Below are 17,839 nucleotides of genomic sequence, written 5' to 3' on the forward strand. Positions count from 1 at the left end.
GGGGCGGGACGAGCAGCGGGAGCGGCCTACGCCGGGCGGGAGCGAGCCGCGAAGTTGCGCGGCGTCGTGCGGGGCTCTCCGGTGCGCCGTGGCGTCAGGCAGGTGCCGGTGCCGCTATCGTTACGGCGGGTTGCCGGGACAAGGACTCCGCGCTGCCGTCGCGCCGTCCGCCCGGCCCTCGGCGCCGCTGCCGGCTGCGCGCGGAACGGGTCCGACCGGGCAGCGCCGAGGGGACGGGGCGGCGCGCTGCGGGGAGAGCCGCGTCCTGCGGGACGGGGCGGGGCGGCCGCAGCGGTACACACGGCTGTTCTTCTTCCCGCAGACTGACGTTGACGGCAAAGCAGCTTTTCCCCGAGTCGCACGGAGGGCCGGCGCGGCTGCGGTGAGTTCCGTCTCTCTTTTCTGTTGCTTCGCAGCACGTGCGGGGTGTTCTGAGCGCCGCCGCTGCCTTCGAGCGTCCCCATCCTCGAAACGGCGCTCCGAGAGGCGCCGGCAGTGCGTGGGAGCGCCTCCTGTGGTGCGCGCACTCTGGGGCTTCGACTTCCTGGAGCTCCGGTGCCCGCCTCTCCCGTCGTCACCTCTCCCGTCGTTGCCTGTCCCGCTCCATCGCTGCGCCGTCCTGCGGGAGATTGCTGTGTGCCATAAATCTGTGTGTATGATGGGCTTATCGCTCAAAATGGATGTGTAAACTTTGGGAAGCGTGTCTTCAGATGTAGGTTTTAACTGTCTGCTGGAAAGGCTTCATGTTAATTAATTTGATTAATTAGCCAATTAATAATTATTTTAATGCCCCTGCATGAGAGCAGGCCGAAACTTGCATTTTTATGTCTGCTGTTGCATGCTAGTTTGTTGTGAAGCGTTCAGTCTTGTTTATGAAATGGCAAAGGTGAGCTGAGTTTCAAAGAAGTTAGACAAATAAGATGGGCTGTGTGAGTTAGGTAATCATGAGAAGTTTCCGATGGCTGGACAAGGGGGAACATAGCCCTCATTTTCAAGAAGGGAAAAAAAGCCATGCAGGAAACTATATGCCAGTTGTTCTCACCTCTGAGACTGGCAAGACCATGGAGCAGATCCTCCTGAAGGCCCTACTAATGCATCATGGAAAGTAAAGTGATTGGTGGTAACCAACATGGCTTCACCAAGGATAAGTCATGCCTGGCAAACTTGGTGGCCTTTTACAGTGGAGTTACAGCATCAGTGAAAGACGAGCAACTGATTTCATTTACCTGGCCTTGTGCAAAGTGTTTGATTTTGTCTCATGTGACATCCTGGTCACCAAAATGGAGAAAAATGAATTTGACAGATGGACCACTTGTTGGATAAGGAATTGGCAGAATGATTGTACTCAGAATTGTGGTCAGCACTCAATGTCCAAGTGGAAACTGGTGTCAAGTGGTGTTCCTCTCAGCCCAGTGCTGTTTAACATCTTTCTAGGCAACAAGGACAGTGAGATTGAGCGTACCCTCAGCAAGTTGGCAGATGACACCAAGCTGGGTGGTGTGGTTAACATACTAGAGGAAGGGGATACCGAGAAGGTATCTGGGTCCAGAAGGACCTGGACAGGCCTGATAGATGGGCCCCTGCCAACCTTTTGATGTTCAGTGAGGTCAACTGCAAGGTCCTACACTTGGATCAGGGCAATCCTAAGCAGAGGCAGAGTTGAGTGGAGAATGGCTTGAGAACAGCCCTGAGGAGAAGGATTTGGGAGTGTCAGTTGATGAAAGACTCAGCATGAACCAGGAAAGAACCTGGGACAGGCTGTGGCTTCAACCTGGAGAAGAGAAGGTTCTGAGGGGACATTATAGCGGCCTTCCAGTACCTGATGGGAGCCTACTGGAAGGCTGTGAAGGGACCTTTTGTAAGGGCATGTAGCAATAGGATGAGGGAAAATGGCATTAAACTTGAAGAGGGTAGATTTAAACTGGATATTAGAAAGAAATCCTTTACTGTGAAGGTGGTGAGACACTGAAATGGATTGCCCAGAGAAGTTGTAAACACCCTCTCCCTGGGTTTGTTCAAGGCCAGGCTGCATGGGGCTTTGAGCAGCTTGGTCTAGAGGGAGGTATCCTTGCCTGTGGCAGGGGGTTGGAATTAGACAATAGTAAAGTGAAAAATGTTTCACTTCCAACCTTACTGATAAAGAATGAAAATATTCCTTCCTTGTCTTTGTGCACTCCTTTCTCCTTTTTCTGTGTTGTTGGTGCTGAGCTCTGTGACATGGTTTTTCATGAGCTGTGTCCAAGCATACTCCTTTGAGTAGCCCCACTATCATTTCTTGCTGACTGTACCTTCTATAAAGAGTTTTTGGTCAGTTTACTTTCCATTTAACCTCAGAGAATTTTTCATTTTTATCTTTTTCATTTTAATCTTAGTTACTACTGTAAATACTAATGCCAGCCTTTCTCACCAACTGTCCCTTATTACTGTGTTCCACCTTCTTTCTTTGCTCCTTTTTCCCCCATGTCAGCTGATTTTTATTTCAGATCTGGGTTTTTGTTTCACTGTACTAATAAGTTTCTGTGTAAATTCTGTTATAGTTCTGGTTTACTGTTTGAGTCAGTAGCAGCAAAGGGATGAAAGCATCAAAATTCATTCTAACATAGATGTGTTTATTTTTCTCCTTTGTTACAACTATAATGGGGCATAGTATAGACGATGTTTCCTATTTACACAAAGAAATAGTGAACTATTCTTGAAAATCTTCCTAAGGATCAACATGCGGTTGTTGTGGTGATTCTGGTCTCTAGTTTACTTGCTAATAATTTTTGTGGAACATTGAACAGCCTCAATACCTGTTTTTTTGTTGTTGTTGTTTGTTTGTTTTTACTGCTCAGTAGGTGTGATTGATACAGGAACCTCAGGAAAAGAGGCACATAGGAAAATGATGGAGAGATTGGAATGACTGCCAGCTGTTCCTGAAATTGAAATGCTTATGGGCACTGCTGATGGCTTGTGAGCGTTGACACCAGTACTAACTTTCATCTGAAGTATTTTTTCAGAAGATGAGCCATTGCTGGTTCTTGTGTCTGTTCAGAATAGAAATCTTGCTTTTCCTATTTTCCTCAAAACAAATGTGCTGAAAAAAAGTCTGAAGTTTCTAGTTGAATCTCCCAATCTGTGGCTGGTAGCTTTAGCCCCTGTAATGTCATCTGCAAAAAAAACCTGAAGTCGTTCTCACCCTCTTTGTATGTGACTCTCATGTGGTCATTTTTAGGTATCTTTTCAGCCATCCTGTAGCTCCCACTTTACCATACCAAACAAGTACTCAATTTCTATTCATAATTCTTTGCTTGACTCCAGTTCCATTGGTAATTCTGGACTCTCTCCAATTTCTGCACTTTTTATCTTGAGCTGGGGAAGGGGAAAATGATGACAAAACCGAAGACTGTGTTAGGAGCAGTATGTTATGTGCAGTGTCCTCCTAGATACTGCTGCGTAGAGGAGGGTGGTAGCATGCCTGGAGTTACTTGCCATGTTCCTTCTAAAGCTGTTCAGTATGTAATCAACATTATTTTCAGTGAGAACACTGTATTTTGTGAAATACTGTTATCAATTTCGGAAGATCATAACTGAATCTTTTTCTGTACTTCATTACTGTGGAAAATGTTTCACTGAATTAACAGAAGATAACAATTGTACAAATTAGCTGGTTGGGTATGTATGAGCTGTTTTGCTGATTGTTCGGAGTATGGAAAAAGCTAAGGTCTTAGATATTTTCTCATAAAATCTTTTGTCTGTAGATATATAGCTGTTCTTGGTTTGTTTTCAGTGTGATTCTAGAATTTGAATGTATTTCAGGATGAGGAAGAGCCTGAATACTCACCTTCCTTCAGCTTTGGGCATTTAAAAAGTGTGAGTTTATAAATAAAGATTTTATTTATAAACTGTAACCAAAGATTGCCCCATCTTCAGCAAAATCAGTGCCTTCATTTCTGTTCTGGTGCTCATGTCAGTCTCATCCAGCATGAGGAGTCAAAAAGTCAACAGTGCCCATTTGTGGAGGACTAGACATGGGGGCTGTTCAATTCAGATGCCAAACCTCTACTATGTCCTCAGACCAGGGTCTTGTGGAGGAAATATCACTGAAGGATTGTCTTCTTCTGATGATCTTTCTTGGGCATCTGACATGGTCTTTCTGAGAGACAAAATAATTAGTTAAGTGAATTTTTATCCTGACCTTTTAAGGTCATTCCTTTAGCAATACCTGCTTATATTTAATGACTTTTTTTTTTTTTTTTTTTAAGTGAAAATATAAACTTTTTCAAGAATGTGTGAAGCTTTGTAAAGGCTTCTTTGATTTTGTTGTTGCTGTTTTTGTTTTGTTATCTAGAACTGTCAGGTAATAATTTTGAAACAAGAAAATGATGAAATCCGCATGGGTTTTCGTTAGTGCTGTACTAATTTCAGTGTTTGTCATCTGATGACACCTGTTCTTGCTGAAGCGTGTGAAGTTTTAGTAATCACACCGTTCACAGGGAAGGAGATAAAAGAAAGAAAAGCTGCCTTTTTTTTCCCTGATGTCCTTGCCCTGAATATTGATATCAGCGTCAGGGTATGTGCTACAGAATCAGTGTTGATAGGCATGCAGCTTTCCTGTGGCAGCTCATTGTTTGGAGAACACTGAGCAAACACCCTACAATAAATTTATTTCGAGTTGAAGAAGTTACTTTATGTTTTGTTTAGACAGATGCACACACTGCAAACTCAGTAACTTTCAGAAGTTCCCTACTGGATTTTCATTTCACAATGTAACTGATAGTCTGCTTTTTTTTTTTTTTTTTTTTTTTTAATTGATTAGGTGTTCCATAATTATACTTTATCAGGTCTTGTTCAGTGGCATAGGACTGTGGGATAAGAATACATTTCTTTCAGAATGAAAATAATTTGACTCTTAAATAGAAACAAATGAAACAAAGTATAAATTTGGTCTTGCACGAATTGAGCTGTGATTTCCTCTGTAGTGCAAGCTCTTTGCCTGCTTCTTCTGGCTTTTTTCCCATTTGCTTCTTTTCCTCCTTTCCATCGCTGCCTTTTTTAGGTTCTCCGAAGCTCTGTTAGCTAGACTAGACAAACTTCTTTATGCAGTGTTTATACCATAAAATTCTGAATGTACATTTTATTGATGCTTTGTTTGTGTGAGCTTATTTTCCTGAAGTTCTTAGTGCTTTGCAATAGAGATCCTATTGTGATCCTTCCTTTCAAGTTAATCCTGTGTTTTTCTGTGTTGTCAGTGTGTTCTTGCTTTCTGGTGAATTTTGGCAGTTCAGTGAGGCAGAGAGTCCAAGGTGTTCAAGATGTAAAATATCTGCAGAAAATAAAAACATGGTGTTATTTTACCTGAATACCTTTTCATACTCCCTGTGACGTCAGCAGCATTATTTACAGGTTTATCATTTAGTGATTATTTTAAATGGAACAATGAGCCTATCAAGACTTTTAGTATAACATTAGAGCTTTACCTTGACTTGGATTCTTTGTTCTGGGCACTTTTCCACAAAGGGAAAGCCAGTTCTAGTTAGATTTTACAGTGTAAATCAATGTCCTGGCTCCGTGGAAATTGATGATCTCCTAAGAAGCAAGCTGAGAATTTTAAAGTTGTCGTGGTCTCATAATTGTAGGAAATTTTTAGGGAATTTGCAGGGAGATAAAGGTAAAAATGATTGATACAAGTAGTTAATGAGAAATAGTAGTTTGTTTTTGCAGCGTTGTTAAAGCAGAGACATACAAAGATGTATTGTATGTAGGGTATAAAACAGAAGATTACCTGTTTGCTCTTTTTAGTTAATTCTGCTAAGAGATTTAATGGCTGCTAGTTTTGAAAGTATGAACAGGATTTTGGTTTATTTAATCTTTTTTTTTTTTTTTTTTTTAATCTGTGTGTTTTTGACCTGAAAGTCGTCATTTTTTTGTCTGTTTTCATTAAAGAACACATACATTATGAGGTCTTCAATCTTGTTTGGCTTGGTTTTTTTTTTTTTTGATGTTAGGGTGATGCTTTTCTCAAATATCAAAATTTCAGAGCTATTTCAGAATAAGGCTTGATTTGTGACTTTCTGAATATCACCCTGGCAAGTTTCTGCCTTATTTTTTGTGCGAATGTTGGGATGATAAACTTTGCTGTTTAGTATTGAACAAAAGCAAATTCTCAAGCCTTTTCATAGAAATTATCTGTGCTTGGTTGTTTATTTAAGAAACTTAACTACAGAAATATTTTAACTTGGATCGGTATTGCAATAAGTTTACATAGGTTATAAATGAAAATTTTGGTTGACAGAAAATCAGTTACCTTAACTGTCAGATATCATCGTTTTTGTATATGTTCCTCTTTAATTCATTGTAATCCTTATTCTACAGTCGTCATAAATGTGATGTCTGCCTTGTGTCAACCAGAGAGTAATGACTTGGTTTTTCTTTACATGGTATAAGTATGTATTTATATTTGAAATTAAGCAGTTGTCATTCCCAGTTTTTCTGATTGTATGCTAAATAGATAATAAATACATGTATGTTGAGAAAAATTCAGTTTCGTAGATAGACTACGTCTAGATGTTAGATGGACAGTTGGACTAGCTGGTCTTAGAGGTCATTGACAACGTTAATGATGCTATGAATTGTAGAAATTAACCACCTGAAATATATCAGCTTTTCTTTAGGGGCAAAAGTATTCAGAAAATAACTTTTAATACTATGCATCTTGCTTGTTTCAGGTAACCTCATGGTTTTACCTGCTTGCCAGTGAAGTTCCATTTGCAGTTTGCTTTGTCTGCTGTGCTTCACACAAGGTAACCAATTTAATATCAAAATATTTTCTGTAATCCTTCAAATCTAGTAAAAATGTTTGTAGTTATAGACTTAATGCTTGCTTTTACTGTGGATGAATTTCTGAAAGTAAATTAGTTGAATCTCTGTACCTTGACAGTGCTTATGAGTGGGTGTGATGTTATCTTACACAACGTAGCCTAATGAAAAATTAGTACAGGGTGTTTAGATAATGTGCATGGAAATTACCTGTCTGTATTTGCCGTCTTTTATTCCTAAGTGTTTCTCTTCTTTTTTAAAATGCTTTCAGATTTTCATGGATCTCAACAGTGCAAGCAGTGTTGTTTTGCAAGTCTTGACCCAAGCTACTAGTCAAGATACTGCAGTGCTGAAGCCAGCTGAGGAACAACTGAAGCAGTGGGAGACACAGCCAGGCTTTTACTCTGTCTTGTTGGTAAGATACAGTGGGAAAAGTGTTGTTTCTTAAATTGTCAGCAAGTTGAAGGTGACTTTTTAGAACGGTGTTGGATAGTGACATCTGGCTAAGGGTGGCATTGAGTTGTCATGGTCCAGCTTGCTGGTGTCCTTACACAAGCTGTGCTTGGCATTGTCCTCACTGTCTCTGAGGAGATTTGATTCCCAGGCATTTCGGTAAGGGAGAAAATAGAACTTCTAGCAGCATGAGTGGTTGAGCCTCTAGTGCTCCCACACTTCCAGAAAGGTGTCCTTAAATAGCTGCCAGCGCTGCTTTATTCCTATACTCCTAAGCAGAGTTGTTTCCCAGGGGATCTCATCCACTAACTCCTTAAAAAGCTGTGGTTCACTCTCCTGAAGTTCAGGGTCCTGACTCTGCTCTTTGCCAGGCCCATACTTCTCAAGATCGCAAACTGTGCCAGGACATGGTTGCTACAGCCCAGACTGTCTCCAAACTTAACCTTTGCTTCCCTACTATTCCTCTGTACAAACCTAGAGACACAGCCAGGCTGTAGATCATAGTGGGTACCAAAGAAGACATGCAGAAAAGAGGCAATTAAATTCCACCTACTTTCACTAATCCTTGTGAGTAACATAGCCTGTACCAGATAAAAGCTGAAATTCCATCTAGTATCCATTCAGAGAACAACTCTGTGATAGATCCTGCTGTACTTCCTGGATCTACAACAAAACTGAAGCAGTATGAACAAATGTAAGCAACCAATGTGACACAGTGAATGACGTGGCCCACTGCTATGATGGACGGGGAGTACTTGACTAGGACAATCATATTCTATTTCCTCTGCTGTAAAGCAGCATTGAAACATGATGTACCAGAGAAACATCTGTTCCTTCTGTATTGCCTGTGCATACTGCTGTTGCTACATAACCATAATTCATAAGAGGTTCTACAAGCTAGAATTGTTAAGTTAGAAAACAAGTAATTCAGTTTTCTGAAACACTCTTTCCTGCACATGCATGTACCTGAATCACTGATTTTAAGAACTCTGTAAAATGCAGGTGAATTTTGAAGTACTTTTTGGTTATCTTTCTTCTCCATTTACTGTGGTCTTACAGAAGATGAGAAATACCACACAAAACAAATGACTAATGTTAGTTAATAGTTAAGCTCTCAGCTCTGCATGATGCCACAGTGCTATAATTACCATTTTCCTGAGTCTTAGGACAGATCAAAGTGGATAATGGCTGTTGTGTAGAGTTAACACAAGCTTCTTTGGGAAAACTACACCTTGTCCATAACAACAGACACGTAATCAAAACGTTAAGTGGCTTCACTCAGTTAGGATACACAAGCCATGACTTTGAGGCTCAATGAAAGGTCTAAGCTATGTTAAAATTCCCTGTTTTCTTACAAAATTAGCTTCCTGACTTCACAGATTCACAGAATCATAGGGGTTGGAAGGGACCACCAGAGATCATTGAGACCAACCCCCTGCCAAGGCAGGTTTCCTACACCAGGTCGCACAAGCAGGTGTCCAGGCAGGTCTTATCTCCAGAGACATTCTCCTGGAGAATATTTTCAGAGGAGACCCCACCACCTCCCTGGGCAGCCTGTTCCAGTGCTCCGTCACCTCACTGTAAAGAAGTTCTTGTGCACATTGGTGCAGAACTTCCTATGCTGCAGTTTCCGGCCGTTTCCCCTTGTCCTGTCTCCACTCACCACTGAAAAGAGTCCGGCCTCGCCATTCTGCCCCCCACACCTTGGATATTTATAGACCTGGATCAGGTCCCCTCTCAGTCTTCTTTTCTCAAGGCTGAACAGACCCAGTTCACTCAGCCTTTCTTCATAGGAGAGATGCTCCAGGCCCCTCACCATCTTTGTGGCCCTCCGCTGGACTCTTTCCAAGAGATCCCTGTCTGTTTTGTACTGGGGGGCCCAGAACTGGATGCAGTACTCCAGATGAGGCCTCACCAGGGCAGAGTAGAGGGGGAGGATCACCTCCCTCGACCTGCTGGCCACGCTCTTTTTAATGCACCCCAGGATGCCATTGGCCCTCTTGGCCACAAGGGCACACTGCTGGCTCATGGCCAACCTGTCGTCCACCAGGACACCCAGGTCCCTCTCTGCAGAGCTCCTCTCCAGCAGCTCATCCCCCAACCTGTACCGCTGCATGCAATTATTCCTCCCCAGATGCAAGACTCTACACTCGCTTCTGTTAAACCTCATCTGGTGTTTTTCTGCCCAGCTCTCCAGCCTGTCCAGGTCTCGCTGAATGGCAGCACGGCCTTCAGGCATGTCAGCCAATCCTCCCAACTTCGTATCATCAGCAAACTTGCTGAGGGTGGCCACTATCCCCTCATCAAGGTCATTGATGAAGATGTTGAACAAGACCAGACCCAGCACCGACCCCTGAGGAACACCGCTGGTTACAGGCCTCCAACCAGACTCTGCGCCACCAACGGCGACCCTCTGTGCTCTGCCAGTCAGCCAGTTGTCAACCCACCTCACTGTCCACTCATCTATCCCACAAGACAGTTGACTAAAAAAAAAAAAAATCTGTAGATTCTGGCCATGCATTAAGACTGCCGGTCAGCTGGTAATTTTCTGCCAATTCCTACAAAGGTTCAAAAGCACTAATACCAGATAAAGTTGATAAAGGAAATATCGACCTCAGTAGCTTATACAAAGCCCATAAGACAAATGCTCTTGTTTCTGAAAAACACTTAATGGGGTTTTCTTAACAGTACTAAGTTGCTAACAGATTTGGAATGCCGTTGGTTCCTGGACGACAAATGGAAGACGTGGTCATTTCAAATCAAAAGGAAGCATTTAACTGGAATTACTACATATCCATTTTTGTTGCCAGATCAGATTCTACCGTATTGTAGGAATATACTGAGATGAAGTTCATGATCAGAGAATACAGATTTATGTTGTGGCAGTATCAATCCCCGTGTCATTGAGTATACTAAAAAATACAGTTTTGTGTGGAAGTCCAGCTCTTCAGCCATGAACAAACTGAATGCGTTTAAAATATGGAGTAGTATCTCCTCTTCTGTTGTCTGTGCTAAAATAGCACATCTTATTCTCAATAGGAATCAAAACGTGAACGCTGTATTCTGCTGCTATTGTGAGAAGAGCTTCTCCCTTTTCAGTCACGTGGGATTAGACAAGGCTTACAGAAGTAAGTACAGATCTTTCACTCTTCTGGTAAAGTCTATGAGAAATGGATGCCTTCCGAGTTGAAGCCATGCAAGAGTCTGAAAAAAGTGAAATATTCACGTCACAATTTCTATTAATTTATACAGCAGATTAAATCATTTCTAAGACATGCTTACTGGCATTCAAGACAGCACAAAAGCATCCATAATTAAATACAAGAAAGAACTGTTACACTGTTATATTGGAAGTTACTACTAAGTTTGCCACTTTAGTGCTACAGGTACATTTCCAGTCCAGTTATTTATGTTGCATCCTACCAGGTTTGCTACATCTCTGTAAAGAGCAGTTACAGCATTGACTGTTACACTGACAAACAAGCAGGAGTTTTAGATGATTCTTGTTCCAACTTGGAGTTAATAGCCAGAAGCCAGACAATATAGTAGGAAATTACAAATATTTCCAAATTATGGTACAGATTAAGGCCCAATCCTGAAAATAAGTAAGGGCTGTGCAAGCATGCAGAAAAGTGACATTAGCAATTATGTTCCTCGAGGCGTTTGTAGAAGAGATGTAGAAGTGCTTAGTACAGACATCACAGGAGCAGGGATCTTTATCTAGTTGCTTACAAATACTGTAAACAGCAGTTAATATACATATAGAGTTTCAGTGCTTCATGTTCAGATTGGAAAGAAAGAGTGTTTGGCATTCAGTGGAATGCAGGGATACTACTTTTCCTATGTGACCCACTATTAATCTGTTCAGCATAGGTATAGAAGCAGGTGGAATCTGAAGAAGCTTAGAAGGAAGACAGAAAAGAATTACCGAATGAAATCATCTATATCCATGGAGCGGGCTCGTTTTTCAGAGTAACCTGTATCTTTTAGGACTGTCTGTATTTTCTCTGAAATTTTGAAATTTTCAGGTATTTCCTGGCAATAGAAAAAAAGGATTCAAATTACTTTTCTAGTCAAAGCACAGAAAAATATTAACTTATTATTTCCCTACTTTTAGACCTGCTTCTTTTAAGCAATGTAAGCTGTACTTTTTTTTTTCTATGGATTACTGTATTCTTGTGTCTGAAATCATACCTTAGCCCATTCACTATAAATGAATCAGTAACAGTATTGCTAATCTGACACAAGGTTTTCTTAGCAGGCTGTGAGGTCAGTCCTTGACACATGTACAGCCACTGTATTAACAATGTCCTCAGATTTAATTTTTTTTCACTGCAATTTAGTAACAGTTTCAGATTTTTAAGAAAAAAAGCTAAATTTCTCCCTTCCCAAAACCGTCTCAGACATGCTTTTGCATGTCGAGCCTTTCCATTGTTATTTTTTTATTCTTACAGTATTAGAATTTAGGTCACAACTCACAGGCTTAAAATTTGATGTATTAAAAAGGAACTTACTGCATTATGTAAGGAACAATGAATTCGGTAGTTGTGATCCAGCAACTGCTCTACAGCACTTGACCTAAAGGAAATGTAAATCTAGAATGAAAGCTCATCTTTATTTTTTTGCCTTTCTGTTAGACTTTACTATAAAAATAAACTATTGATGACATAGAGTTGTTCTTTTTAAACAGATGCCTGTTAAAGGGTTATCTCCTAAAAGTTTCATTTTGTAAGAGTTCGTGACCTCAGCATAAACTCTCCTTCAAAGTTTATTCCAGACTCTGATGGCATGCATTTAACACTGCCATGCATTTTCACAAAGTGAATGGTGAATTGGATGAACTCTCAAACTTTGAAAAATTTTTCTTGAATAGAAGTTACTTACTTGAAGGCTGCAGAGAGTGTCTTGTTTTTCCTAACAAAGGCTATCCTTACCAGACCATCCCATTCCTGAAATTGAAGTGTACAATCTTTACTGAAAGGAAAATACAGCTGCTACAATCAGAAACAAACACTTGATAATTTTGCAACCCTAAATGATCTTTCAGGAGAGTATCTTTCTTAAGAATTTCATGAAAAAGCACACAGTCTTGGACAAAGTAATACAAGTTGAGGAGAAAAAAAAAACAACACTTCACCCAATAAAACCACTTGCTCTTTCCTGTGGCCAGGGCTTCCAGATGAAATTTTAAGTGCTGAAGATGCAAGATGCTTCAGGAATATTTGAATAGTGCTGGACAAGGTTAGAAAAGTCTTTAAGATCAAAACACTTCAAAAATCAACTCCAAAAACGTTATCTTGTAGCATCTATCTTCTGACACCGTAAAGAGTGACCTGAAGACACTCCTTTTATCAAAAACAACAAAGCCATCAGCCAGAAGGGGGAGCACTATGAAAGGCACATTATGAGTTGCAACTCCCCCGCTGATATGGAGTTATTATCTCAGTCTTGTCAGAAACAGAATCATAGAACAACTTACGTTGAAATGGACATTGAAGATAACACATTCCAACTCACCTACCATAAGCAAGGACAATGTCCATGATATTGGTTACCCAGAGGCCCCAGCCAGCATGGTCTGTAACATCTCCTTAGTTAGGACACACATACCTTCTCCAGAAAGCCTGTGCCAGTGCCTCACCTCCTTCTGAGTAAAGAATTTCTTAACATCTAACCTAAATTTCCTCTTCTTTAGTTGAAAACCATTTTCCCTCGTCCTTTCTGAGTCTGTAAAAAGTGAGTCTTCCTCTTGTTTATAAGCTTTCTTTATGTAAAGGAAGATGGTAATGAGGTTTCCTCATAGGCTGAACCAGCTGAACAAGCCCAGCTCCCCCAGCCTGTATTCATGGGAGAATCATTGAAGACATCAGGTCATTTTTATGGCCCTTCTGTTCTAAATCTGTCTCAACATCTCCACATCCTTCTTGTGTTTGGGGCTCAAGACTGGATGCAGTATCTCAGGTGAGGCCTCATAAGGGCAGATCAAAGGGGGACATTCCCATCCCTCACCCTACTGGCCACCCTGTTGATGCAGCCCAAGATACACTTGGCCTTCCAGGTCACAAGTGCATGTTGCTGGCTTGTATCAAGCCTTTGCATCCTCAAGGATCCCCAGGTCCTTCACTGCAGGGCTGCTCTCAAAGAGTTCTCTTCTCATAACGTACACATATCTGCGATTGCCCCAACCCAAGTGAAACACCTTGAACTTGTCCTTATTGAACTTCCTTAGGTTCACAAAGGCCCACTTTTCAAGCCTCTCCAGGTCCCTCTGAATGGCATCCCTTCCTTCTGTTGTATCAACTGCACTACTCAGCTGAGTCATCTGCAAATTTGCTTGAGGGTACACTGAGACCTACTTTCTAGATTGCTGATAAAGATGTTGAAGAACACTGATCCCAAGACGTCCTCGAGGGAGACCACTCATCATCAGCCTCTACCTGGACACCGACCTGCTGGCCACAACCTTCTGGATGCAACCATACAACCAACTTCCTCACTGAATAATTCACCTTTCAAATCTACATCTTCCCAATCTATACATAAGAATGCGATATGATAGCATGTCAAAGGCCTTGAAGAAGTTTGGGAAGATGACATCATTACCCTTCCTTTGTCCATTGATGCTGTCACTCCATCCTAGAATTCCATTCAACTGGCCCTTGGACAAGTTATGCTGGCTGACTTGGATCACCTTCCTGTCTTGCATGCAAGATAATAAGTAGTATGTTACATTGTTAGTAGAGCATACGATGCTCACCTGGAAGTTGATGGGCGGTGGTGGGTTCTTTGGCTCTATTCTGACAACACTGGATTCAACTTTAGGAGGTGGCTTGAAGTTGTTTTTTCCAACCTGTTAGAAGTTAAGCAGCTGCATGATTAATCTGCACATCTTCACATTCATAGAAACATAGTTTTCTCTTCAACAGCTTTGTTATGTAATGTATACCTTCATCAGATGGTCCACTCGAGCTAATAACTGAGTATTAATAGAAAGTCTGCAGTACAGCTTACTTCCTGGTTTTGCAACCAAACGAAGTGCAAATTCTCTTTGAAACATAAGTATTGCACACCTGGGAGAAACAGATATGACAAATAAATCCTAAGTTTAATCAACTTTTAAATCAAAAGCCAACTAGTAGTAAGAAAACACATCTTCTTCCCTCTCAGCACTTAAAGCAGTGCGCACACTTGCTTAATTAGCTCAGATTGTTCCAAAAAGCCTCAGTGAAATCAGTCAAATTGTTTCAGTGCTACTACAGAGTTTGATTATTTCAAGTGGATGAAGATCAAAGAGACAGAGACTAGTCTCAGAGTTCTGTGTGTGACTAACAAATAACTTTGAGTATTCCTATGACAAATCTTTCAAATCCAAGTTCTCTAACTCCAAAAACTGACCAGTAACATCACTAAATGAAGTCTGTCAACGACATATTGAACAACACACAGAAGTACCTGGTCAGCTACATTTTTACACCTTATGGACAATAGGAAATGTTGGCTTCAATTCTACCCTTATCAACCTTATTACCTAATGTAGGAAAGCATTGGAAATTTTACTATGCACTGCTTATCTCTGGAGTAACAATCAGTTGCAACTCTAGTGCAAACAGGAGAAATTCTTGAAGACTAAATCACCTCCTTGTGCACAACACACTGACTAACCTACAGGCATCAGCAGTTTCTACATTACAAAAAACAAAGAAAGTAGGAGGCTTTTTCTTCTATATGTCAATCCAGAGCATTGCTATTCCACATACCTGAAAAAGGGTCTATGAAGCAATAACTTGAAAACAAATGGTGAAGAAATCTGAGGAAAAGAGTACTAACATCAGTACAACTTCCCAGCAATTATGAAAGAAAATTTTGTCACGTTGTTTAGTCTATACCTGGTAAGGCAAGTTGGCTACACATGCATCAAAAAATGGTAAGTCTGTTTTCAAGACATCTCCAACTTTGATTTCAAGTTTGTTTGCCAGACACCTAAAGAAAAGTACACTGGGGTTACCTTCAGATAAGCATGTTGCTAGTGTTTGCCAAAGCAGCTCCACTGCTTTAAGTTCACATAATTTCCACAGTTGATACTTACGTGCCTTGGACTCTTTTCTGAAGTTCACCCACAAGTCTGGGATCAATTTCACAAGCAATAACCTGAAAATAATGTATATATTTGCAATGCTTCATATGAACTCCTGACTGGGTCTAAAATTACAATTGTAAAACAGGTGCAAGCAAATGTTGCTAGAAGATTAAGCAGTTACTCAATATTTCCATCAGGCTATGTGTGGTTTTTTTCCTGCCTGTCTAAAATAGTCTAATCCCTGCTCATGTTCCCTACTAGAGGGAATGCTTGGTGAATTCTGCTTCACAATGACAGAAAGAGCTGACATCAAAAGATCAAAAAGCTATGAACGTCACAAGCCAGTTATCCCTGTGGTAACCCAGGTATCCCTTCAAAAAGTCAGAAGGATCATGAGGCTCTGCTTTCACGGCCTGTATTCTTACTGAAAATCAAGATCAAGCGAGCTTTTGCCCTCTGCAAAAACAGAGGTTTCTGCAGAAACCTCCTGGTTTCTGGCATCCCTGAGCTAGTTTTTAGGACACCTACATTACGCTTTGACATGCAAGAGATACAAGATAAATCGATAATAGCAATACAGTTTGACAAAAACATGTATGAATTACACAGACAAAAACTCCCTGGAATTATGCGTGTTGAGAAAAATATAAATCAGTTAGTTCTACTTATCTGGATGAGACAGCAAAAGACCCTTCTGTTTGCCACAGTCTAAGCCATAACATGATTTAAGTACAAGAGGAAGTCCACACTTACTTTTTTCACTTTCTCTAGCATCTTTACAGTCAGGTTACCAGTTCCAGGGCCTACTTCCAGAACAACATCTGTACGCCTCAATGCAGCCTAAGAATAAATAGCATCTCAGTATTTTTCTAAAACAAACCTGTAGCGGTCATTCAGTTTTAAAATGGAAGGCATGTGCAGCTCAGTAAAAGCATGAAATGAACTAACAGACAAATACAAATGTAGTCTGAATGAGAAGGGGGAAAACAGTGAAAACAATAATGTCCTACAATTTAATTAAGTGGTGCTTTAGATGAGTACAGAAAAGTAAGCACATAGCCACCATTTTTAAGAAATGCAGTGAAATGTAAGTAGTACAAAAAAGCATCTCTGCAACCATAAAAATGATGTAGAAAATAAAAATGCATGAAAGCGTGTTTTTAAGCAAAAATTCCTTCTGCTCCTGAGCCCAACTCTGAAGTTGAGCACCTCCCACAGCCGCTGCCCTAACAGCACACTGAAATAACTTCTCAGCTCTCCGAGTTGCAGCGGTTAGGTGCAGCAGGCACGGTGGGCACTCACTTCCCCTGACACACGCACCCACACCAGCACGGCCTCACCATTACTTTCACAGAACCCCTGAAGGGCTGAGGCTGGCAAGGCTCTGTGGGTCCACACCCGGCTCAACCTGAGCAGAGTGCCCAGGCCCACATCCAATCTGCTTCCGGAGATCTGTAAGGAGGGGACCTGCCTCCTCACGTGCAGGCTGAGCAGTCCCAGCTCTCTCAGCGTCTCCCAGGAGGAAAGGCGCTGCTGAGGCGCTGTGAGCTGAACACCTCGGGAGGGTAGAATTGTTCGGGTTCCGCGCAGGCACCTGACTGCCCAGCGGCCCCGCGAGCACACGGACAGCGCCTTGGGGCACGCACCTTTTCGATGATGCTGTTGACGACGAGGGGGTTCTTCAGGATGTGCTGCCCGGCGCCGGTGTTGAATAAGATACCTGCGGGAAAGCCAGACGGAAAGCTCGCGCCCCGCGCCAGCCCGACCAGGAGCCGCGGCAAAGCACGGGCACTTTCTCCATTAAGCCCACGAACCCTCCGACGCGTCTCCGTGTCGACAGCCCGGCCTGCACTCACCGTTGGCGCGGCCCTCCTGGAGCTGCTGCCGCGGCCGCTTCTTTCCTTTTACTTTAGGCATGGCGGCGCCGCTCCGCACCGCGCGCACGTGCGGCCGCCGCGGGACGGCACCCGGTCGGCAGCTCCCATCGGGCAGCGCGGCAGGAGCGCGTCACCGCGGCGCTACGGCGGCCGCGCGGGGGCGGCGGGGCGCTCTCGCGCCGCGGCTGCGTGCCGCCTCGTGCTGAGGGGCGGCCGCTCGAGCGCGGGGCGCGGTCAGAGGGCGGTCCGTCCCGTCAGGGCTTTCCCGTCGTCTCTTGTCCTCACAACGAGATAACTCAGAGCCAAGGCGCTCTGTGCGGAGGCAAAGCATGAATTCCTGTCGTAACCACTCTGCCCCGCGCCACAAACACAACTCCGCGCAAAGCGTGAGCCTCCTCGAATCACGTCGCACCCGCCGAACGCCGCCCAGCCGAACGGCAGCAGAACGCCCGCCGCCCCCGCACAGGCCAGCCCGCGCCCACCTCGCGCACGCGCAGCGAAACGGCGCCTGCCCGGCGTTGCAGCGGGCAGAGCCCGTCCACGTCGCGCGGAGATGACGTGTGCGCGGCGCGCCGGGGAGGCGGGGTACCGCAGCTTCGGCGGCGGGTGCCGGCGTGTGGCGCGAGCTTCAGAA

General features: G+C 42.9%; 1 protein-coding gene and 1 long non-coding RNA gene across 3 annotated transcripts; one reads left to right on the top strand and one right to left on the bottom strand.

Annotated features, from left to right (window-relative positions):
- The first annotated feature begins 308 nt into the window (after positions 1-308).
- LOC122162444 lies at positions 309-7,207 on the top strand. Its single transcript, XR_006169560.1, has 3 exons — positions 309-382; positions 6,708-6,782; positions 7,070-7,207. It is a non-coding gene; the product is annotated as an uncharacterized LOC122162444 (long non-coding RNA).
- Positions 7,208-10,101: 2,894 nt separating this feature from the next.
- Positions 10,102-17,282, bottom strand: DIMT1 (DIM1 rRNA methyltransferase and ribosome maturation factor). Of its 2 annotated transcripts, XM_042822735.1 has the most exons (12): positions 17,185-17,282; positions 16,975-17,048; positions 16,082-16,168; positions 15,338-15,399; positions 15,138-15,231; positions 15,009-15,058; positions 14,198-14,321; positions 14,009-14,101; positions 12,136-12,200; positions 11,766-11,829; positions 11,180-11,286; positions 10,102-10,455 (listed from the first exon to the last, which is right to left on the bottom strand). In XM_042822735.1, exons 1-12 carry the CDS (start codon positions 17,243-17,245, stop codon positions 10,413-10,415), a joined length of 924 nt encoding a protein of 307 aa, XP_042678669.1. In that variant the 5' UTR covers positions 17,246-17,282; the 3' UTR covers positions 10,102-10,412. The 2 variants fall into 2 exon arrangements, with proteins under 2 accessions (XP_042678669.1, XP_042678670.1); XM_042822736.1 differs by lacking the exons at positions 15,009-15,058; positions 15,338-15,399; positions 16,082-16,168; positions 16,975-17,048; positions 17,185-17,282 and having other exon boundaries at positions 15,138-15,212.
- Between the last annotated feature and the right edge of the window lie 557 nt (positions 17,283-17,839).

Source organism: Centrocercus urophasianus, unplaced genomic scaffold, assembly GCF_019232065.1.
Source record: "Centrocercus urophasianus isolate 14NV4802_14NV808 unplaced genomic scaffold, USGS_Curo_1.0 seq_206, whole genome shotgun sequence".
Classification (NCBI taxonomy): Eukaryota; Metazoa; Chordata; class Aves; order Galliformes; family Phasianidae; genus Centrocercus; species Centrocercus urophasianus.

Excerpts from the sequence above, each read along its gene's own strand:
- DIMT1 (XM_042822735.1), bottom strand. The coding sequence starts at position 17,245 with ATGCCTAAAGTAAAAGGAAAGAAGCGGCCGCGGCAGCAGCTCCAGGAG. Across the intron at positions 16,169-16,974 it reads TCAACAGCATCATCGAAAAG|GCTGCATTGAGGCGTACAGA; the intron begins GTGCGTGCCCCA and ends ATTTATTCTTAG. Across the intron at positions 15,400-16,081 it reads TGCTAGAGAAAGTGAAAAAA|GTTATTGCTTGTGAAATTGA; the intron begins GTAAGTGTGGAC and ends CATTATTTTCAG.